Source organism: Lithobates pipiens, unplaced genomic scaffold (genome assembly GCF_037356315.1).
Source record: "Lithobates pipiens isolate NorthernLeopardFrog02 unplaced genomic scaffold, aLitPip1_a1.2 Scaffold_55, whole genome shotgun sequence".
Lineage (NCBI taxonomy): Eukaryota > Metazoa > Chordata > Amphibia > Anura > Ranidae > Lithobates > Lithobates pipiens.
This window is the reverse complement of record NW_027507877.1, coordinates 686,918-710,487: the sequence shown is the minus strand read 5'-3', so window position 1 is coordinate 710,487 and position 23,570 is coordinate 686,918. Positions and strand designations below refer to the sequence as shown.

The window sequence follows — 23,570 nt, the reverse complement described above, 5'->3', positions numbered from 1 at the left end:
CTGTAAAATCCTTTTCTTTGAGTACATCACGGGACACAGAGCATTTATTCATGACTATCTGGGTTATACGCTACCTCTAGGTGATTGGACACTGGCACCAATAGCAAGAAGGTTCCTCCCATATAACCCCTCCCATACGGGAATTACCTCAGTTTTGTAGCAAGCAATGAAAGTCCCAGAAAAGAGGGGAGGGATCTCTGTGTCCCGTGATGTATTCAAAGAAAAGGATTTTACAGGTAAGCTGTATTTAAAAATCAGTTTTTCTTTATCATACATCACGGGACACAGAGCATTTATTCATGACTAGCTGGGATGTCCTAAAGCAATGCACCTGAGGGGAGGGAGATACAGCTTAGACAAGTCCCAAATGTCCCCTGGCCTGGATGATAGTTTGGCGAATCCACCTCAAGATAGTTGAAGATGTAGCTGCCTGTCCTTTTTTAGGACCCTTTGGCAAAATAAATAGAGAGTCAGTTTTCCTGAAAGGAGCTGACATCCTTAAGTAGACTTTAATAGCCCTCACTACATCCAGTGAATGGAGTAACTTTTCTTCCTTAGACCTGGTATTTGGAAAAAAGGAGGGCAGAATGAAATCCCGATTCAAATGAAAATTGGAAACTCCCGATGGGAGCGCAAGACTGCCCTGTCCTGGTGCAGAATCTAGTAAGGATCTCTGCATGAAAGGGCGGCTAACTCCGACACTCTTCTGGCCGAAGTTATGGCCACCAAGAAGACTAATTTCCTGGTCAATAGGACTAAAGGAATCTGCTTAATAGGCTCAAAGGGTAGTTTCTGAAGGGTTGATGGTACCAAATTCAAGTCCCAGGGGCATAAGGGGGCTTAACCGGCGGTCTTCGGTGCGTCACTCCCTTGAAGGCACACACCAAGGAATGGGCTGCAATTGGTCTTTGGAAAAAAACTGATAAGGCTGAAATCTGACCCTTAATTGTGCCTAAGGCCAATTTTAAGCGCACTCCTGCCTGAAGGAAAACAAGGATTTTACCAATTGTATATTTACGAGGGTTCCAACCTTTCCCTTCGCACCAGGAAATGTATGATTTCCAAACTCTGTAGTAAATGGCCCTAGAAACCGGTTTCCTAGCATTTATCAAAGTGGACAAGGCTGCACCTCTGACCCCGCGGTCCTTTGATACCCTGGCCTCAATAGCCAGGCCGTCAAATACAGCGAAAGAGATGTGGACGGAACAGAAGGAGCAACGGGTCCCCTACTGCCAATTTCACAATTTCCGTGTACCAGGACCTCCTGGGCCAGGCTGGGGCTACTAGGATCACTGGTCTTCGCTCCTCCTGTATCCTGCGTAGCAGATGCGGCAGGATTTGAATTGGAGGAAAGGCGTACAGCAGGGAATACTGGTGCCAAGGAGCCACCAATGCGTCCCTCCCGACTGCAAGAGGATCGTTGGTTCTGGATACAAATTTGTCCAGTTTGGCATGGAACCTGGATGCCAGGAGATCCACATGCGGGGTCCCCCAATGCTGACAAATCTGGAGAAAGACCTCGGGATGAAGGGAACATTCCCCTGGCAACAACTTTTGGCGACTTAAATAGTCCGCCTTCCAATTGTCCACCCCCAGTATGAATACTGCTGACAGAATCGGCACATGCCTTTCTGCCCACCTCAATATGTGACCCACCTCTTTCTGAGCCCCTAGGCTCTTGGTGCCCCCTTGGTGGTTGATATTAACGACCACTGTGGAATTGTCGGTTTGAACTCTGACCGGGAGACCCTGCAGCTTGGTGGTCCAGAAATGCAGAGCTAGCCGGGCTGCTTGAATCTCCAAGAGATTGATGGGCAAGGTCTTTTCTGCTTGAGACCACTGTCCCTAGACTGATGCTTCCTCCAGAACTGCTCCCCAGCCCAGACGGCTGGCGTCTGTGGTCACAACTTTCCAGGCCACTGGTGGAAATGATTTCCCGACCTTTAAATTGCTGGTCTTTGACCACCAAATTAGGCTCTGTAAAGTCTGTGGGGACAGGACCATAGGATCCAAAGTTTGAGGGGTTTTGTTCCAGGCTCTTAAAATGTTGTTCTGGAACAATCTGGAGTGGAATTGAGCATAAGGGACTGCGTTGAAAGATGATATGGTCTTGCCCAGTAACCTCATACAATGCCGAACGGATGTTTTTTCTTCTCTTTTCACCCTCCGGACGAGCTCCACTATGGAGTTGATCCTTACAGGGGGTAGAAACGCCTTTTCTCAGACGGTGTCCAAGTTTAGGCCCAAATACATTAATACCTGAGTGGGATGAAGGTTTGATTTGTTCATATTCAGAATCCAGCCTAGGTGTTTTAAAATCTCAACGGTCCTCAAGATGGTTTGGACCAGGACGGGACGAGATTGATCCTTCAAGAGAAGATCGTACAGATGTCCTACCACAGCAATTCCCTGAGATCTTAGGACCACCAGCACAGGGGACAGAGTTTTTGTGAAGACCAGAGGGGCCGTGGCCAAACCGAACGGCAATGCGACGAATTGAAAATGGCGCCCTTCTACCACGAAACACAGAAACGTTGATGCAGCATGCAGATGGGCACCTGAAGGTATGCGTCCTTGATATCTATGGACGCCAAGTAATCCCCTTTTTTTAGGGATGTTGTCACTGAGCGAGGCGATTCCATACTGAAAGTTTGGACGCTTAGAATAAGATTGAGAGACTTGAGGTCCAAAATAGGCCTCGAGTAAAACCCTTTTGAACCTTTCTCCATGTGGGACCTCGATGATTACTCCCTGCTTTTGCAGACGCTCTAAGGCTAGGAGCACACATTTCCTTTTCTCTGGTTCCACCGGAACCCTTGAGCTCAGGAACAGAGCTGGAGGAAACTCCCGAAACTCTATCTTGTAACCTGACGTTATGATGGAAATGACCCACTTGTCCTGAACCTGTTTTTCCCAAGCATCCAAAAACAGCCGAAGTCTTCCCCCCCCCCCACCCGTAAGAGCGGGGGTGCCCCTTCACAGCGTAGAATTGGAACTGGGCTTGTTTGGCCTTTGAGTCCAGGGTTTTTTCTGACCCTGTGGTTTTTTTAAAACCAGACTGCTGTGGCCATCGATACCAATTGGGAGAAGAAGAACTAGATCCTGGAGCACGGGAAATCTTAAAGGAGGGTCGCTTATTCTTCCTATTAACAGGGAGGAAAGCGTTTTTCCCACCTGAGATCTTTTGGATATACCTATCCAGATCTTCGCCAAATGGGCATTCACCATGAAAGGGAAAAGCTGCAAGAAGCTTTTTGCATGGTGTTTCGGCCGACCATTTTTTTTTTTTTTTTTTTTTTTTTTTTAGCCACAAGACCCTGCGCCTATGCACAGAGAGAAGTGCACAGAAGCGAAGACATCTGCTGGATTGAATATTTTAACGCATCTACTGCAAAGCACAAGGTGCGAGGGAGCTCCGATAATTCCTTGGTAGATTCTCCTTGACAAGGAAGGTTCCTAACCAATCTCTTAACATGATTCTTTAAGGACTGGCAGATGCAAATAGCTGCTACTTCTGGCTGAACAGCTGAACCAGCTACTGCAAAGGAGGCTTTTAGCAAGGATTCTAGCTTTCTATCGGCCAGGTCCTTAACCACTTGCTTACTGGGCACTTAAACCCCCCTCAGTCCCAGACCAATTTTCAGCTTTCAGCGCTGATGCACTTTGAATGACAATTGCGCGGGCATACAACACTGTACCCAAATGAAATTTTTATCATTTTTTTTCCCACAAATGGAGCTTTCTTTTGGTGGTATTTAATCACAGCTCGGAGTTTTATTTTTTGCTAAACAAAATTTTGCAAACAGGTCATTTTTCTCCTTCATTGAAGTGCACTGATGAGGCAGCACTGATGGGCTGCATTGGTGGGCACTGATGGGCTGCATTGGTGGGCACTGATGGGCTGCATTGGTGGGCACTGATGGGCTGCATTGGTGGGCACTGATGGGCTGCATTGGTGGGCACTGATAGGCTGCACTGGTGGGCACTGATAGGCATAGTTAAGGCGGCACCGATGGGCACAGATAAGATGGCACGGATGGGTGGCACAGATGGGTGGCACAGATGGGCACTGATAGGTACCACTGATAGATGGGACTGATGGGCACTGATAGGTGACTCTGATAGGTGGCACTGATGGGCAGCACTGCTGGGCACTGGTAGATGACACTGATGGGCACGGATATGTGGCACTGGGGTGCAGCACCTTTGTTGAGGCAGATTGTGGGCACTGCTGGGTGGCACTGTGGGCACTGCTGGGCGGCACTGCTGGGTGGCACTGTGGGCACTGCTGGGTGGCACTGACAGGGGGCACTAAGTTTTTATTAATGTGGCACTGGCAGGGGGCAGGTGGGCACTGGCAGGAGGCAGGTGGGCGCTTGCATTGCTGGCTGTGATCGGGACTGATGTCCTGATCACGGCCGCCGGTGATCAGCTTTTTTTTTTTCTCCTCGCGCTGTTAGCGCAAGGAGGAATAATAGCCGATTACCGGCTCCGTTATATCACATGATCAGCTGTCATTGGCTGACAGCTGATCACGTGATAAGGGGTCGGGATTGACCCCTTGCACTGATCGGTGATCAGGCGAGTCTCATAGACTCGCCGATCACAGAGCGTGCCGCGCGCGCCCCTCAGGGGGCGCGCAGGCCGCTCGTGCACGGGACTACGTCTATTGACGTCGTCCCGGAAAAGGAGATCCGCGCTGTAGCCGTCATTCGGCTATAGTGCGGATCTCAAGTGGTTAAATACCTGGGCGTTATCCACCGGGCAGGTCAAATTTTTATTCACTGAGGAAATGGCGGCATCCACCAGAGATGTACCCCACTTCTTGAATTTCTCCTCCATAGGATACAAGAGGGGAAACCTTTTTGGAGGTAAATATATCCTGTCAGGATGATCCCAATCTGCATAGATGACCTGTTCTAATAACTGATGCACAGGAAATGCCTGGGAACCCTACTGAGGTCGAAGAGAACCCATAGTAGAACAGGAGGGTCCAGTCTTCTGAACTGGGGGTAATTTAAACCCAGCTCGAGCCATCTCTGTCAGAGATTGGACAAATAATTTTTGGGAATGGGAGGCTGAGAACTGCTCCTCCGAGCTAGACTCTCCCGTTGAGGAGTCCTCAGCTTCTCCTTTTTTTTTTTTTTTTTTAAATTGTGTTTTTATTAAATTTCAAAGCAAGTACAAAATAATCAAGCAATGAAATGATCAGTAAGCAGAAATAAACATAGATTATAACGTAAACGTTAACCATAGAAGTCAGATATTAATGTCCATAGATGCAGGCACAAAAGTGAACTGCATACCTGTTTCAGTTAAAGTAAATAACATACAGTTTATGAAAAACAAAAGACGGTACGACAATAGGCCGCGGAGGCCAAAGGTAGACAAAGCAACAAAACAGCCATAAGAACATCATGACAATTCTCAGGGGAAGGAGAGAAAGTTACCCGGACTGATACATATAGAAAGTTAATGGGAAGGGGAAAGGTTGGCGCAAAGACCGGAAAGAAGGCACTACCACCGGCGACTGCAGCCGCTAAGGGTGTACAGATAGGGGGGACCCAAATTCCGACCGATCCCAGGGTTCCCAGACTTTATCAAACTGGGAAACCAAGTCATGTACCGAGGCCGTCAGGTACTCCATTCTCCGTATTTCGGACACCAATTGGAGAAATCTAGGACGGGGGGGGGGGGGGGGTTGTTGCGCCAGACAACCAGCATAGCGGTATGAGCCTCTTAGCAGCTAAAAGAATATATGAGATCAGCTGGTTGATATTTTTGGGTAGGCCTGGGAGAGGGAGACCCAACAAACAGTGTAGGGGGTCGATCGGAAGGGACACCCCCGTCACCCCCATCACCAACGACCCCACCTCCAACCAATAAGGACGTATCAGGGAGCACTTCCAGAAGATGTGGAACAATGACCCGACGTCGAGCCCACATCTCCAGCATCGCGGCGAGACTGAGGGATCAAATTTGTGGATGACATCGGGGGTCCTATACCAGAACATGAGAATTTTAATTGCCGTTTCCCTTTGTGTGACACGCTTAGAGGACTTAAAAGTAGAGGCCCAATTCTTATCCCAAGTCTGTAGGGGGATGGGTTCCTCAGCTTCTCCTTCTTCCCGATCCTTTGTGACCAGATCCTCTACCCACTCTGGGTCTGGGTCCCCTGGCCCTGCCTGGATATTAGAGTCCTAATGCTCAGGTGACTCACCATCAGGATCAGGCTCTGGAGAGGGAGATCTGTTGTGTTTTCTCCCTGCTTGTGTTACTGAGGCAATCATATCCGCTATTTTACCTTCAAGGCCAGCTATGGCAGATGCCAAATCATCTTTAGTAACATAAGCTGAGGCAGGGGCACCAGCCGTGGCCACAATGCCTGACAAATGCAATGGCTCAGCTAGGCCAGAAGCTGCAGGACCTTCAGGGGAAACTGGGATAATATCCTCAAGAGTTTGATCTCTGGATTTGAAGGAGGTGCTCTTAACCCCGTATTGTTCTTGCTCCCTGTTCCTCTTTTCCTGGAAGACATTGCTTACAAATATGGGAAGACAGTACTCCCTCTGAGCTCCGTCCCCTTTAACCTGATGCAACTGTGTCCAAAAACCTGCAGAATCACGTGCCCAACAAGCCCTATGTCTCCACTCACACACCAGGAGAACTGCATCTTTTAAAAGGTTCTAGATGGCACCATTCGATCCGCGCAGTGGGCATGGTATGCGAACGTATGCCGTGAGTGGCGCCAAAATACGGCGCATGCGTGCCTAAAGCCCGCCGACGGTACAAGGGGAAATCACCTCAAAGGCGCACGAGTATGACCGTAAGGCAACGGCGTGTGCGTACGTTCGTATGGCACCGGCGTCTCCCCAGAAGGCGCATGCGTCAGCAAATCATCGTAATAAAACACACAGCATGGAGACATTCTGTAACAGCTTGAAAAAGGACACAGTAAAAGAGGGGAACACAGCAATCCCAGAGGGAGTACTCACCAGTCCACGATGCAGGACCTGAAATAACAGCTCCAATCTTCCCCCATCATGTCGGGTAGTGCCTCTGTGGACCTTCAAGGACCGGGTCCCCCATTTTGGGGTCCACACCCTTGGGCCTGTAAAGCACCCTTTTGGGTTTATCTTGGGCAAATTAATGACCAGAATACCACTATCCAAGGGTCCAGCGCCAAATAGGACACATAATAAGCAAAACTTCGTTCTTGCATCGCGTCTTGGGTACCATTACTTTAGCTGCGTGCCATCCGAACGAATCCGATTTATAATGTCCTCATTGGAACACTTAATTGAAGAAAATTGAAGAGTTTCAACGTTCATGACCATCACCTGAAGACACTGGCGAAAAAAATGAGGTAATTCCCGTATGGGAGGGGTTATATGGGAGGAACCTTCTTGCTATTGGTTGCCAGTATCCAATCACCTAGAAGTAGCGTATAACCCAGATAGTCACGAATAAATGCTCTGTGTCCCGTGATGTATGATAAAGAAATGCACTGATTCCTGTGTAAATGACACTGGCAGTGAAGGGGTTAACCACTAGGTGGCAGTGTAGGGGTAACGTGTGTCCTGGGGAGTGTTTCTAACTGTGGGGGGGGGGGGGGGGCGTGGCTATGTGTTACACGTCGCTGATCTCTGCTCCAATCACAGGGAACAGAGATCAGTGACACTGTCACTAGGCAGACTGGAGAGATGCTTGTTTACATCGGCATCTCCCCGTTCTTCCTCCCCGTGAGATGATCACGCGTATATAAAATCTCATAAACCCATATTTTATTCACAATAGAAAATGGAAAGCATATTAAATGTTTAAACTGAAAAAAAATTACCATTTTTTAAGAAAAAAAAAAATAAGGCAATTTTAACCACTTGCCGCCCGCCCTATTACAAATAGACGGTGGCAAAGTGGTTTCATAATCCTAACCGGACGTCATATGACGTGATCAGGATTATGAGCTCGTTGTTGCGGGGGGTCAGTCTGACACCCGGCAACTACGATCTCGGTAAAGAGTCTCCGACGGAGACTCTTTACCACGTGATCAGTGATCGGCTGATCAGTGTAAATGGGAAGAGCCGGTGATCGGCTTTTCCTCACTCGCGTCTGTCAGACGCGAGTAGAGGAGAGCCGATCGGCTGCTCCTCTGACAGGGGGGGTCTGTGCTGATCGATTATCAGCACAGCCCCCCCGAGGATGCCCACACTGGACCACCAGGGACACCACCAGACCACCAGGGATGCCCAGCAGAGGTAATCCTCCCTAGACCACCAGGGATGCCAGTCAGGCACAATGGATGCCAATCAGTGCCCATAATGGATGGCAATCAGTGCCCACAATGGGAATCACTGATTGGCATGCATTATTGTTTGGCACTGATTGGCATCCATTAGTACAGTATAACACCTGTGTTGCTAATGAGTGCCCACCTGTGCTGCTAATGAGTGCCCACCTGTGCTGCTAATGAGTGCCCACCTGTGCCGCTAATGAGTGCCCACCTGTGCCGCCTATCAGTGCCCACCCATGCCCATCTGTGCCGCCTACCAATGCCCATCTGTGCCGCCTACCCATGCCCATCTGTGCCGCCCATCCATGCCCATCTGTGCCGCCCATCCATGCCCATCTGTGCCGCCCATCCATGCCCATCTGTGCCGCCCATCCATGCCCATCTGTGCCGCCCATCCATGCCCATCTGTGCCGCCCATCCATGCCAATCCGTGCCAGCTATCAGTGCCAATTTGTGCCACCTATCAGTGTCGCCTACCAGTGTCGCCTATCAGTGTCCATCAATGCCACCTCATCAGTTCCACTTCATTGTAGCCCCATCAGTGCCCATCCGTGAAGGAGAAAACGTACTTATTTACAAAGTTTTGAAACTGAAACAAAAAAAAACATTTTTTTTTTCAAAATTTTCGGTATTTTTTTATTTGTAGCACAAAAAATAAAAACCGCAGAGGTGATCAAATACCACCAAAAGAAAGTTCTATTTGTGGGAAAAGAATGATAAAAATTTCATTTGGGTACAGTGTAGCATGACCGCGCAATTGTCATTCAAAGTGCGACAGCGCTGAAAGCTCAAAATTGGTCTGGGTAGGAAGGTGTTTAAGTGCCCTGTATTGAAGTGGTTAAAATTGACGGCAGCAACATGTTTTAAAAAAGCTGGGACAGGGTCATGTTTACCACAGTGTAACACCCCTTCTTATAACAACAACATTGTCTGGGAACTGAGGAGACCAGTTGCTGCAGTTTGATAAGAGGAATATTGTCCCATTCTTGCCTGATATAGGATTCTAACTGGCCAACAGTCCTCGGTCTTCTTTGTCAATTTTTTTTTAATTTTAAGATTAGTGAAAGGTCTGGGCTGCAGGCAGGCCAGTTAAGCACCCCGGACTCTTCTATTACGATGCCATGCTGCTGTCACAGATGCATCATGCTGATTCCCTTTGTCCTGCTGGAATATGCAAGGCCTTCCCTGAAGAAGACATAATCTAGATGGAAGCATTTGCTCCTCTAAAACCTGGATATATCCTTCAGCATTGATGGTGCCTTTCCAGATGCGCAAGCTGCCCCTTCCACACAAACGAATGCACCCCCCATACCATCAGGGATGCAGGTTTTGAACTCGGTGCCGAATAACAAGCTGCGAGGTCCCTCTCCTCTTTAGTCTTCTAGGCACAGCGCATGTGGTTGCCAAAATGAATGTCAAATTTCGATACATCTGACCACAGAACAGTTTGCACATTTTTTTGCGTGTAAAAGAATGTTCTTTTATTGTTTTGTTTTTTTTTGTTGTTTTTTTCTTCTTAGGAGCCTGTAAAGCAGGAGTCAGCAGATTGTCAATCGTGGACAGATCATGTGTAGGTCTTGTCCCTTCCTTACTGACCCCCGGGACCTGGACAGGTCCGGGCAGCGGGGGGGGCTTCATTTACTAGATACAATCCTTCTGCAGCAGCTGAAATACTGGGGATCCGTTCCAATACATTTTGCTGCATTCAGCAGGTGGCTGCACTCTGACAATAGAAATCTCTGACTGTCCGAGTAATTCACCTCCGCCTGGAAATGAAAGGAGGACGAATGAGTGACATTACACATCCCCCACCTCAGATCTGTCACTGGATGACACTATAGTTATCCTCTAGATTTGTTATCAGGAAGAGGAGGGTGAGACCATAGTTATCGCCTATGTCTGACATCAGGAAGAGGGAAGGTAACACCATACTTATCCCCTTTCAGCCCCTTCCTTTACTGAATGAACACAGTGAGTAATCGGTACTGATCACTCACTGTGTTCTTTCATAACTGAAGCATAGTAAACTGTGTTTACCATGCTTGTTTGTGAATGACCGGGGAGACTGTGCAGAGCTCTATCTGTTCATTCATTCTACATAGCTTAGGCTGCAGAGAGGGATGTTGAGGACCATGCCCCAACAAGGCTGTTAAAAATATGTATACAAAAATAAAATTGTTAAAAAAAATAAAATAATATTACAGTTGTAAAAAAATTATAAAAAAATCTAATAAAAAAACTACTGACACTGTCCTCTGCTCTACAGGCACCAACCTCAGCTCTACTGACACTATCCTCTGCCCAGCTGACAAAGTCCACCTCCCTACTGGCACCGTCTACTGCTCTACTGACCGACACCGTCCTCTGCCCTACCGACACCGTCCTCTGCCCTACCGGCACCGTCCTCTGCCCTACCGGCACCGTCCTCTGCCCTACCGGCACCGTCCACTGCCCTACCGACTGACACCGTCCTCTGCCCTACTGACACCGTCCTCTGCCCTACTGACACCGTCCTCTGCCCTACTGACACCGTCCTCTGCCCTGCCGACACCGTCCACTGCCCTGCCGACACCGTCCACTGCCCTGCCGACACCGTCCACTGCCCTGCCGACACCGTCCTCTGCCCTACCGGCACCGTCCTCTGCCCTACCGGCACCGTCCTCTGCCCTACCGGCACCGTCCTCTGCCCTACCGGCACCGTCCTCTGCCCTACCGGCACCGTCCTCTGCCCTACCGGCACCGTCCACTGCCCTACCGACTGACACCGTCCTCTGCCCTACTGACACCGTCCTCTGCCCTACTGACACCGTCCTCTGCCCTGCCGACACCGTCCTCTGCCCTGCCGACACCGTCCACTGCCCTGCCGACACCGTCCACTGCCCTGCCGACACCGTCCACTGCCCTGCCGACACCGTCCACTGCCCTGCCGACACCGTCCACTGCCCTGCCGACACCGTCCACTGCCCTGCCGACACCGTCCTCTCCTCTACTGACGACGTCCTCTGCCCTACTGACGACGTCCTCTGCCCTACTGACGACGTCCTCTGCCCTACTGACGACGTCCTCTGCCCTACTGACGACGTCCTCTGCCCTACTGACGACGTCCTCTGCCCTACTGACGACGTCCTCACGACGTCCTCTGCCCTACTGACGACGTCCTCTGTCCTACTGACGACGTCCTCTTCCCTACCGACACCGTCCTCTTCCCTACCGACACCGTCCTCTTCCCTACCGACACCGTCCTCTGCCCTACCGGCACCGTCCTCTGCCCTACCGGCACCGTCCTCTGCCCTACCGGCACCGTCCTCTGCCCTACCGGCACCGTCCTCTGCCCTACCGGCACCGTCCTCTGCCCTACCGGCACCGTCCACTGCCCTACCGACTGACACCGTCCTCTGCCCTACTGACACCGTCCTCTGCCCTACTGACACCGTCCTCTGCCCTGCCGACACCGTCCACTGCCCTGCCGACACCGTCCACTGCCCTGCCGACACCGTCCACTGCCCTGCCGACACCGTCCACTGCCCTGCCGACACCGTCCACTGCCCTGCCGACACCGTCCACTGCCCTGCCGACACCGTCCTCTCCTCTACTGACGACGTCCTCTGCCCTACTGACGACGTCCTCTGCCCTACTGACGACGTCCTCTGCCCTACTGACGACGTCCTCTGCCCTACTGACGACGTCCTCTGCCCTACTGACGACGTCCTCACGACGTCCTCTGCCCTACTGACGACGTCCTCTGTCCTACTGACGACGTCCTCTTCCCTACCGACACCGTCCTCTTCCCTACCGACACCGTCCTCTTCCCTACCGACACCGTCCTCTTCCCTACCGACACCGTCCTCTTCCCTACCGACACCGTCCTCTTCCCTACCGACACCGTCCACTGCCCTACAGACACCGTCCACTGCCCCAATGATGGAGTTGAGGAACATTATTCTGAAATTGTTTGACTGTTTTTAGATGCAGCTTTTCACAGATTGGTGAACCTCTGGCCATCTTTTCTTCTGAGACAATCTGACTCTCTAAGGTGCTCTTTTTATATCCAATCATGTTACTGACCCGTTGTCAATTACCCTACCATATTTTTGCTCCATAAGACGCACCTGACCATAGAACAAAATATTACAGTGCACACATGCAAAAAATACATTTACCTCCAGCAAGGCTTATTTAAAACACCTAGACATTATCAAAAAACATTATCAGAAAATATGGGGATTTGGTCACGCCCTATTGCTATTTGGTGCTTAAGCCCACTTACTGCGACAAAGTACCCCATGATTAGTGGGTCCTCCACTATCCATAGACTGGGAGATCCGGCTTCTCTGAACCATGGGAGCCATACACTCCTCTATATGGTAGAGCATGAGGTCTCCACTAGGGATGGGCTCGTACAGAGCCCGCCAGAAAGTCGGCGCAGCGCTGCGCTAATCACAGGCAGTGAGACATTGTCCCGATGTGCGGCTGCAGAGATCGGGGGAATGTGTCACTGCTTGTGAGTAACGCAGCGCTGTCTTCATGGCGGGCTCCGCACGTGGAGCGTGTGAACACGCCCGAGCCAATCCCTAGTCTCCACCCATGACACAGGTGGTCACTAATGAGAGCACCATATAGCAACATGGTGTGACCAAACCCCCATATGTTTTTTAATGTTTTTTTTTTTTTGAAAATGTTCAGGTGTTTTAAAAAGCCTTGCAGGAGGTAAATGTCTTTTTTTTTTCCCCATGTGTGCGCTGTAATATATTGTTCTGTTGTATGGTAAAAACTATTCTGAACCAAATGGTGTACTAAAATATTTACCAGTGCCCATGAAATGCAGCCTTACCAGTGCCAATTACATGAAGCCAGACCCGCCCCATGTTCTCCAGCCAGACCGGCCCCATGTTCTCCAGCCAGACCCGCCCCATGTTCTCCAGCCAGACCCGCCCCATGTTCTCCAGCCAGACCCGCCCCATGTTCTCCAGCCAGACCCGCCCCATGTTCTCCAGCCAGACCCGCCCCATGTTCTCCAGCCAGACCCGCCCCATGTACTCCAGCCAGACCCGCCCCATGTACTCCAGCCAGACCCGCCCCATGTTCTCCAGCCAGACCCGCCCCATGTTCTCCAGCCAGACCCGCCCCATGTTCTCCAGCCAGACCCGCCCCATGTTCTCCAGCCAGACCCGCCCCATGTTCTCCAGCCAGACCCGCCCCATGTTCTCCAGCCAGACCCGCCCCATGTTCTCCAGCCAGACCGGCCCCATGTTCTCCAGCCAGACCGGCCCCATGTTCTCCAGCCAGACCGGCCCCATGTTCTCCAGCCAGACCGGCCCCATGTTCTCCAGCCAGACCGGCCCCATGTTCTCCAGCCAGACCGGCCCCATGTTCTCCAGCCAGACCGGCCCCATGTTCTCCAGCCAGACCGGCCCCATGTTCTCCAGCCAGACCGGCCCCATGTTCTCCAGCCAGACCGGCCCCATGTTCTCCAGCCAGACCGGCCCCATGTTCTCCAGCCAGACCGGCCCCATGTTCTCCAGCCAGACCGGCCCCATGTTCTCCAGCCAGACCGGCCCCATGTTCTCCAGCCAGACCGGCCCCATGTTCTCCAGCCAGACCGGCCCCATGTTCTCCAGCCAGACCGGCCCCATGTTCTCCAGCCAGACCGGCCCCATGTTCTCCAGCCAGACCGGCCCCATGTTCTCCAGCCAGACCGGCCCCATGTTCTCCAGCCAGACCGGCCCCATGTTCTCCAGCCAGACCGGCCCCATGTTCTCCAGCCAGACCGGCCCCATGTACTGCAGCCAGACCGGCCCCATGTACTGCAGCCAGACCGGCCCCATGTACTGCAGCCAGACCGGCCCCATGTACTGCAGCCAGACCTCAGTTTAAACATTTGATGTATTATATATTGTGAATAAAATATGGGTTTTTTGAGATTGGTAAATCATTGCAATCCGTTTTTTTCTGTAGATTTTTACAAGACGTCCCAACTTTTTATTGGAATTGGATTGTATAATTTAAGATCCATATCTCCACAGCAGATAATAACTTTACCTCGAGTTCCTTCTGTAGGTCGCTGCATTCCCCCAGGGATGGAGCCACCATGTCGTCGTTAACTTGGAAGTCATTTGGAAGCTTTACGCATTTCTTGATCAGTGTGGGGTTAATTCCATTTAGATATTGGCTTCCAAAGAAAGTATCCTCCGTCCATATGTCACTCACTATATCTGCAATGCAAGAGCTTTAAAAATTAAGATATTAAAGAAGTGGCTACAGAGGGGGGTGATCAAGTATACAAGTGGCTCAAAGTAGAATTCTCACTAATGGCCCGATGCCTGTGGAGGCCACTCGCTGGCGCAGGAATCTTCTCCTTGGCTGCCAGTCTACAACCATCTTGATTGGCTGTTGCAAGCTGACATCACTCCTGTGCATGCGCAGAAATGCAATTTTCTGGTCACACAGATACTGTGCAGGAATTTAAACTGAGCTGCGCATGTGCAGCTTAGTGTACATTCTACAGAGGATCGTAAACGGGTAGTTAATGTATTTTTATTAATAAAATAAGGTGTGTGGCGCTAATAAACACACAGAAAAGGTTTGTAAACATACAGTGCCTTGCGAAAGTATTCGGCCCCCTTGAACTTTTCAACCTTTTGCCACATTTCAGGCTTCAAACATAAAGATATAACATTTTTATTTTTTTTGTGAAGAATCACTAACAAGTGGGACACAATTGTGAAGTGGAACGAAATCTATTGGATTTTTTAAACTTTTTTAACTAATAAAAAAATGAAAAGTGGGGCGTGCAAAATGATTGGGCCCCCTTGCGTTAATACTTTGTAGCGCCACCTTTTGCTGCGATTACAGCTGCAAGTCGCTTGGGGTGTCTCTATCAGTTTTGCACATCGAGAGACTGAAATTCTTGCCCATTCTTCCTTGCAAAACAGCTGGAGCTCAGTGAGGTTGGATGGAGAGCGTTTGTGAACAGCAGTTTTCAGCTCTTTCCACAGATTCTCGATTGGATTCAGGTCTGGACTTTGACTTGGCCATTCTAACACCTGGATACCTTTATTTGTGAACCATTCCTTTGTAGATTTTGCTGTATGTTTGGGATCATTGTCTTGTTGGAAGATAAATCTCCGTCCCAGTTTCAGGTCTTTTGCAGACTCCAACAGGTTTTCATCCAGAATGGTCCTGTATTTGGCTGCATCCATCTTCCCCTCAATTTTAACCATCTTCCCTGTCCCTGCTGAAGAAAAGCAGGCCCAAACCATGATGCTGCCACCACCATGTGTGACAGTGGGGATGGTGTGTTGAGGGTGATGAGCTGTGTTGCTTTTACGCCAAACATATCGTTTTGCATTGTGGGCAAAAAGTTGGATTTTGGTTTCATCTGACCAGAGCACCTTCTTCCACATGTTTGGTGTGTCTCCCAGGTGGCTTGTGGCAAACTTTAGACGAGACTTTTTATGGATATCTTTGAGAAATGGCTTTCTTCTTGCCACTCTTCCATAAAGGCCAGATTTGTGCAGTGTACGACTGATTGTTGTCCTATGGACAGACTCTCCCACCTCAGCTGTAGTTCTCTGCAGTTCATCCAGAGTGATCATGGGCCTCTTGGCTGCATCTCTGATCAGTCTTCTCCTTGTCTGAGCTGAAAGTTTAGAGGGACGGTCAGGTCTTGGTAGATTTGCAGTGGTCTGATACTCCTTCCATTTCAAAATGATGGCTTGCACAGTGCTCCTTGGGATGTTTAAAGCTTGGGAAATCTTTTTGTATCCAAATCCGGCTTTAAACTTCTCCGCAACAGTATTACGGACCTGCCTGGTGTGTTCCTTGGTCTTCATGATGCTCTCTGCGCTTTACACAGAACCCTGAGACTATCACAGAGCAGGTGCATTTATACAGAGACTTGATTACACACAGGTGGATTCTATTTATCACCATCAGTCATTTAGGACAACATTGGATCATTCAGAGATCCTCGCTGAACTTCTGGAGTGAGTTTGCTGCACTGGAAGTAAAGGGGCCGAATCATTTTGCACGCACCACTTTTCAGTTTTTTATTTGCTAAAAAAGTTTAAAATATCCAATAGATTTCGTTCCACTTCACAATTGTGTCCCGCTTGTTGGGGATTCTTCACAAAAAATAAAAATGTTATATCTTTATGTTTGAAGCCTGAAATGTGGCAAAAGGTTGAAAAGTTCAAGGGGGCCGAATACTTTCGCAAGGCAATGTACAGTAACCTAAGTAGTGAGTTCTCTAAATATCCCTAATAAGAAATAGTTACATATAAACAGGCAGCACAAATTACTGTGTAAACAGGAAAAAAGATTATTCAGTGCAAAACAAGTATAACCACTATTGTTACTCAATTGCTCATAAAGAAATATATATAATTAAGCGTGACAAAATATAATCAAACAAATCACCCAGCGTATACTAAGAGTCAATATTATAAGATAAATGTCCATGAAATTCAAATCTCTCAAAATAAAAACAGTCCAATGAATGGTGTAGAATCAAACCCAGGTTAATCCAATTGGATAATCTCCCAGCACACCGCTGTGCTCGTGCCTCCACTCCCCTTGTTCAAGCACACTCACCCAATAGATTTGCCTCCCACACTCGTGTTCGGCTTAATACGTGTAGCGGCCGTAACCCTTTATAGGGCAGCCTTGACTTTTGAGCTTACCGGTTACCTCCCCTTGGCTGGTTCTTCCTGGTCTAATGGTTCCTAGAGTTATTACCCAACACTTTGGACGCTGACACCATAAAAGTCCTTTAGAAAAGGTTTTTATTTGCAGGGGTAACATCCAACAAACACAGTCTCGTATGGGAACAGAGGGCACAGGGTGGAGAAACTCAGGCACCTTGAACTGCTAATATCAGAAAGTCTCTAATACCACCCAGAGAGTAGCCACTCGCAGCTGGGCGCTTCAAGGCTGAACAAATCTCTAGCCAGAGATTATGGCAGTCAGCACTTTGATCCAGAACTTGTGAAATCTTTGACCTTGAGTAACTTGTAATAGAAAGTGAACAGGAACCTTTTTCCTCAGTACCTGGAACGTTCTCTGACTCCTTGGCAGTACTGGAAAAAGTGTGGATTCGTGGATTCATCAATGTCCTTCACAACTCAGAAACCAGGCACTTCTTAGGATTCCAGCTTGTTGGCCCTCCTCCAAAGAGTCCTCCCCCAGTTGCCTACACGAGCTACGGTGCCCCTCCAAGCCGAGAGTACACCCGGACACCTTGAATCCTCCCTCAGTTACTGCGCCTCGGACCAGCCGGTTCCGAGATTCGGGAACAGACGGATCCCTACCCCAGACCAGGCAGGTCTATTGAGGTTAGCCTACTGAAGCATGCTGCGGGGCGACGAACGCTCCCGTGACCAGGACCCGTCGCGGGGATACCCCGCTCCAGAATCAGGAACAGACCGCTAGGGCCTCACGAAATGAACTACGGACACGTGACCTCAACATCTTAAGTACCCTTCCCCAGACTCCTCAGCGGGGCCCTGTGCATCCATTGATTGGCTCCGCGAAAGCTGATACCCAAACCGTCCAACCAGGCCTGGTTCTGAGCTACTGCTTTTCATGTATATATTTTTTTTCTGTCTCCAAATATACTCATGGAGAAATGTACCGTTTTGTTAATGTTGGTGTCTCCAACTTGAGAAGTCCAATGGAAAATGGAAAGGGGGTGCCACAACATGGAAAGTCTACTTCTCACAAAGAATCCTGTGTAAGCTGGCAGGATTTCAAAAGAAACAAAGAAAAGTATACATCCATTATGGAAGGCCTAAGTAAAGCACATACCAGAGAGTTGGAAGAAAACCGCCATTATACTTATACAACAAACGGGGTGGACACAGACAGACTTAGCACCACATCCCTAAGTAAGTAAACAAATACGAAGACGGGGGGGGAAAGGGGTTAAGCAAGAACCCCGGGACTTTTAAGGTGCTATATGTGGTAAATAGATAATGACAAAAATATACGTCATAAAAAAAGCACACTTTTTTTTTTTTATTTCGATAACAAAATTACAAAATTATTCACAAATAAATAAAAGATAAAATTAATTATCCACATCAATGTTTTCAGATAGAACACAACAAAATTGTGTATCATTTATCACTTCAGAGTATACCACTCGACATGTTTCGCTCCTCCGAGCTTCCTCAGGAGTTAAAGGTACACTTAGTGGATAAACTAAAAACAAATAAGAAAATACAGATTGAGAGTATATCATACATGTATTGCTATCAACAATAGTGTACTGAGATAGCACATTTCAATGATAACCAAGATATTGAGTATAGCAAAAGTATAGACAATATATCATTATCATGTGTTTATAGTAAGCTTAAACATTTTTACCATTTTTAGGGCGTAGGTTCATATATGATCTTACCTACAAACGCCAATTGCGCCACTTGCGCCACATAATTTGGCCCAAGCCGATGAATAATCTTAGGACAGGGTTTTGAATTGAGCACCAATGTATCCAACTGAGTGGGCCACAGGAGAGCTATTCAAGATGAACTATACAGAGATTTAACGTTAGAAATATCGCCATTGGCAATCATTAGGCATTTGAGCCATATATATAGATAAGATAAATTACCTGAATTGTTAACATAGAAGTTCTATATTGAGAAAATATCCACGTCATTAAAAAAAACGGAATGTTTGTGCGCATGCGCGGTACTTCCGGTTCGCCACACTGAACGGGAGCTCCGCACCATTCCGGCCCTTCAGCTCTAGAAATAACACCTTCCAACCAGCGGGAACCTTTGGCTTTACCACCCCCGAACACCGGTCAGTACAGGGCACAGGCCCATATGACAAGAGGCCAGCCGAAAACGGTTGTCAGCCGTCAGCTACATTTCGGCTTAACCACCTCTGAACCTCCTAAGATGGCGGCCGTTCCTCTCCCATGCGGTGACACCGACATACAGGACAACATTGCCGACCCTCCGCCACCCCCCCCCCCCCTCCAGCCTATCTCTGCTGATGTGAGTACACACCAGGAGCTCCTGGCATCCCCAGCCTCCACCAGATCTCTGCTGAATAGATCGCTGGCAGGCTTCTCTCACTCCCCTCTGGTCAACACTCCTAATAGCTTGGCTGACGCCATGCAGGCTTCCCCCCTGCCTCACCATTCTCCTGACCTGGCCCAACTATTGAACAGATTCTCAGAGATGTTAGCAACAGGTCTGGCACAAAATGCTATGCAGATAACAACTTCCATCAAGGCAGATTTGCAAAGTCTGGGGGCTAGAATGGACATAGTAGAACAGGTTGTGGATGATTCGGCTGCACATACTAACCAGAACTCTAAGTGCATACAGTCCATGCAGGAGCAGCTTGAAGATTTGGAAAATAGAAGTAGACACTATAATTTCCACATCAGAGGCGTGCCCGAGTCCACCACAGACATTCAAAGCACAGTCAAGTCCTATATTAAGGATATCATCCCTGATATTCCCCGATATTCCGGACCACAGGGCCTTGCAATCCCCCCGCCAGGATAGGCTCCCCCGGGGTATCTTAGTTAAGCACCACTACTATGGGATAAAGGAGAAAATTATGAAAAGATCTCAAAACCGGGACAATCTGGCCATACATGGCAACAAAATCCAAATCTTTCGTGGATATCTCTCCCACCCACAAGATCCCTCAGACCCCTCCTGGATATTCTCAATCAAAACCTGATCAAATACAGATGGGCTTTTCCCTTTCGCCTGCAGTTCCAGTTTAAGGAAAAAACCTACAGCTTCACCAACTTCCAGAATGGGGAACGTCTTCTCCTGCATCTTGGGCTCATCTCTCAGGATCTTTCTACCCACCAATCGGAGAACTGCCCAAGCACATCCAAGAGGCCCCCTCCGAACAGCCCCTTGACCCCACTGTGGGTGAAGCAGAAAATGAAGAGGCACCATGATTCTGTACCTCCGAAGTGATTCTTTGGACTTTTTGACCCTTGGGAACTTGACCCCAACCCCTCTGTTCCAGTTGGATCCTAGGAGGAGGTGACGGACTTCTCAGCACCCCTCCGGTCCTTGTCAGGACCCTCTGGACTGGCCTTCCCCCAGAAGGGACCCCCCCCCTTTTTTTTTTTCCTGGAAAGACTGCTTTGATCCTCCCCACTCCAGTGTACTCCCCCAATTTGTCTACTCCCCTTCCCCCCCTCCCTCTCCCCTTCCCAGGTTACTGCTATCTTCATGGGGCTCCAACAGAGTGAGTTGGGATCTTATCCCAGGTTATTTAAGATTACCAAGACAATGCGGGGCTCCGCCCCCTGCTCTACTAGCTTTGCTACGATTCTCAGATTTGCCCCCACCGATATTTTTTGCCCTCTGCGGTCTTTTTTTTGTTTTGTTAGTGGGGATCGCCTTTCTTTGTGGTGCTCTCGAATCTGTGCATTTTTCCATTTGTACTTTACTTGTCTAATTATGTTGTTTTCTTTCAACTTAGAACTTTGTATATTGGAACATTCACACATCCCCTGAGGAAGCAAATATCTTTGCGAAACATGTCGGGATAATGTGTGTCTAATACAAATACCGCTGTATTACATTACTTGCGACCACCGAAGTTTTTACATGCTGTATATATGTTAATGAATTTTAACCTTGATTTCAATAAATATTTGATATATTTTAAATTTTCTCCTTTGTCTAACTAGCATGTTATAATTAAATTTACTGTTGCACCGCGAAAATCCCTCTGTCCTTGTTTTCTCTTTCACTCATGCAATATTTTTTAGGATGTGGTGCCTTTCTTGTTGGGTGTTCGCTATGTTGTGTTGAACCATCGCCCTTTTTTTTTGAATTACTGAGTTTACTTTCGAAGAGTATACCAGAGATTCAGAAGCAAAATTTTACACACCTGAATATCCTGATTTTCGTAGGGAGGACACCAATTTAATGTCTTCCAGGTTATGCCATGAATCAGTGTTGGAGGTATATCCATTCAGCTTTACTTCTAAGCCACTAAGAGAAGAGAAAATAGACAATGATTATTTTTTTTTTTTTTGAATAAAATTTTATTGAAAGAGTTAGAACAGTACATAATATCATCAGCAGGTATAGGTATACATTTTTTCATAAAGTACAGTATATAAGGCAAAAAAGGACAACAAGACGAGTCTCGCATCATCTCAAAGAAAAAACATAAAAGAGAAGGAAAAGGATAAAAGGAACTTAATCGAGAGCGGACACTGATCCCCTCCCAAGTATGACTGGAAAAATATGAGGAGGCTGTAGCTGGATGGATCTAATGACCATAAGGCTCTAAACTAACCTCATATGGCTAACAACAAATGCAGTATATAACAGATGGAAGGATGGGAGAAGGGTGGGGGAGGAAAAAAGGGGGGGGTGGGGGGGGGCCTAAATCCAATACTCCATTTGGAGGGAAAACATCCAGTAGTAGAAAGGGTCATGTTCGACAAGGATCTTTGTAGACAAAGGAGAGTTCGTCAAGGTGAGTTCGGTCGTGCGGAGAGAGCTGCGCCCTAATAAAGAGGTCCCATCTGTCGTGGAAGCGTTTGGAAGCCTTCTGTTGGTCCAGGTTGGTATTGATCTTGTCCCAAAAAAGGAGCTGTAGTAGGTCTCTTTCGTCCTGGGAGATGGAAGGCTTGGCTGTAGAGGTCCAGTTGGCCAGTATGGCCCTTCTTGCTAACAGGAGGCAGATCAAGGACCAATCTTTCCCCGGAGGGCTGGGAGCGGTGGACCAGGGGAGTAGTGTGGGGTCCCAGTGTCCAAAGATGAGGAGGAGTGGGTTCTTGGGGAGCTTCAACAACGTAATCCGGAATATATAAGCCAGAACCTGGTCCCAGAAGTTAGCAATATAGGTGCAAGTCCAGTATCGGTGTACAAGAGAAGGCTTGGTTTGCTGGCACAATGGGCACATTGAGGGCAAGGTTGAGGCTGAGGAAAGTTTAGAAGTAGGAAGAAAAGGAATATGGGCGCGGTGTGTGATCTTCAGCTGTGTTTCCCTCCACAATTCGTTAGGAACCAGATTGTATACTGAATTGAGGCCTTGCAAGATTTTGTCTACTATGTCTTCTTCTGGAAAGTCTTTTGCCCAATTTGACACAGAGGACGAGGCTAAAGAGGGAGTAGTTTTCAAAAGTAAAGGTTTGTATATATCAGAAATTTTGCAGGTGTCGTTTTGTATGAGAGTTTCAAGGAACGAAGGCGCGAACCTTGTGGATTCGTTCCTGCTCGTTTTCTGAAGGAAGCTAACGCACTGGCCATAATGGAAGGCCGAGGCATCCGGGAGAGAGAATCTTGTGGCTAAGGACCTGAATCATGCTACCCGACCAGATTCCGGATCACACAGGGAGAAGAAAGTAACGAGTCCCTTTTGGCGCCATTCATCATAAGGCTGTCGTTCCAGACCCGGAGTGAAATTTGGGTTCCCTTGGATCGGGAGGAATTTGGAGATGAAAGGGGACAGACGGAGGCTTTTCCTCACTTCCCTCCAGGCTATGGCAGTGTCTTTTAGCAAGAGGTTGTGTTGGTGCGGAGTTGGTATAGATTTCCACTTGCAGTGAAGAAGGGCAGTAAGGAAGTAGGGATGGACCATTGCTGTCTCCAGACGAAAGTTAGAGCATTGGGACTTTTGGGCAATCCAATCTAGACTTACCCGCAAAAGACAAGCTAAATTATACAGTCTAAGATTAGGAAGACTAATACCGCCCTCGGTCCTGGGAAGATGTAGTTTCGAAAAAGCGATGCGCGGTCTTTTGTTTCGCAAAAGAAATTTTGATATTGCAGAGTTCAAAATTTGGATGTCTTTATGTCTGATAAGTAAAGGTATCGTTTGTAGAGGGTATAGTAGGCATGCAAAACTGACCATTTTTACCAAGTGGCATCTTCCCAGGAGCGAGAGTGGCAGATCCATCCAGTTTTCCAGTTCCAAAATGATCTTGGCAAAGAGGGGGGGGTAGTTCAGATGATAGAGGGAGGAAGGGAGTTTCCCTATCTTGATACCCAGGTAAGTGATATGTGACTTTGCTATCGAGAAGATGGAATTTTGAGTCCAGGCCGGAGGTGGAAGGGGACCGAGGGGCAATATCTCGCTCTTAGAATAGTTAATGCGTAAACCGGAACATTTCCTGAATAGATCAAATGTGTTCTTTATCGTGGGCATATCTGCGGAAGGATTTGCGGAAAATATGAGGACGTCATCAGCAAAGAGTGACGTCTTCAAAAGTTGCTCCCCTATCTTAATGCCATGAATTGGGGCTACTGTTAACAAGTACCTAGAAAGTGGT

General features: G+C 48.3%; 1 protein-coding gene across 1 annotated transcript in view; it reads right to left on the bottom strand.

Annotated features, from left to right (window-relative positions):
- The window catches only part of LOC143957706 (hydroperoxide isomerase ALOXE3-like), a 261,902-nt gene that overhangs the window by 88,927 nt on the left and 149,405 nt on the right, over positions 1 to 23,570 (bottom strand). The window contains exons 6-7 of the mRNA XM_077467399.1: positions 21,176 to 21,279; positions 14,333 to 14,505 (exon numbers count right to left, since the gene is read on the bottom strand). Of these exons, the coding sequence (XP_077323525.1) occupies positions 14,333 to 14,505; positions 21,176 to 21,279 (277 nt within the window). The remainder of the gene's footprint in view (positions 1 to 14,332; positions 14,506 to 21,175; positions 21,280 to 23,570) is intronic.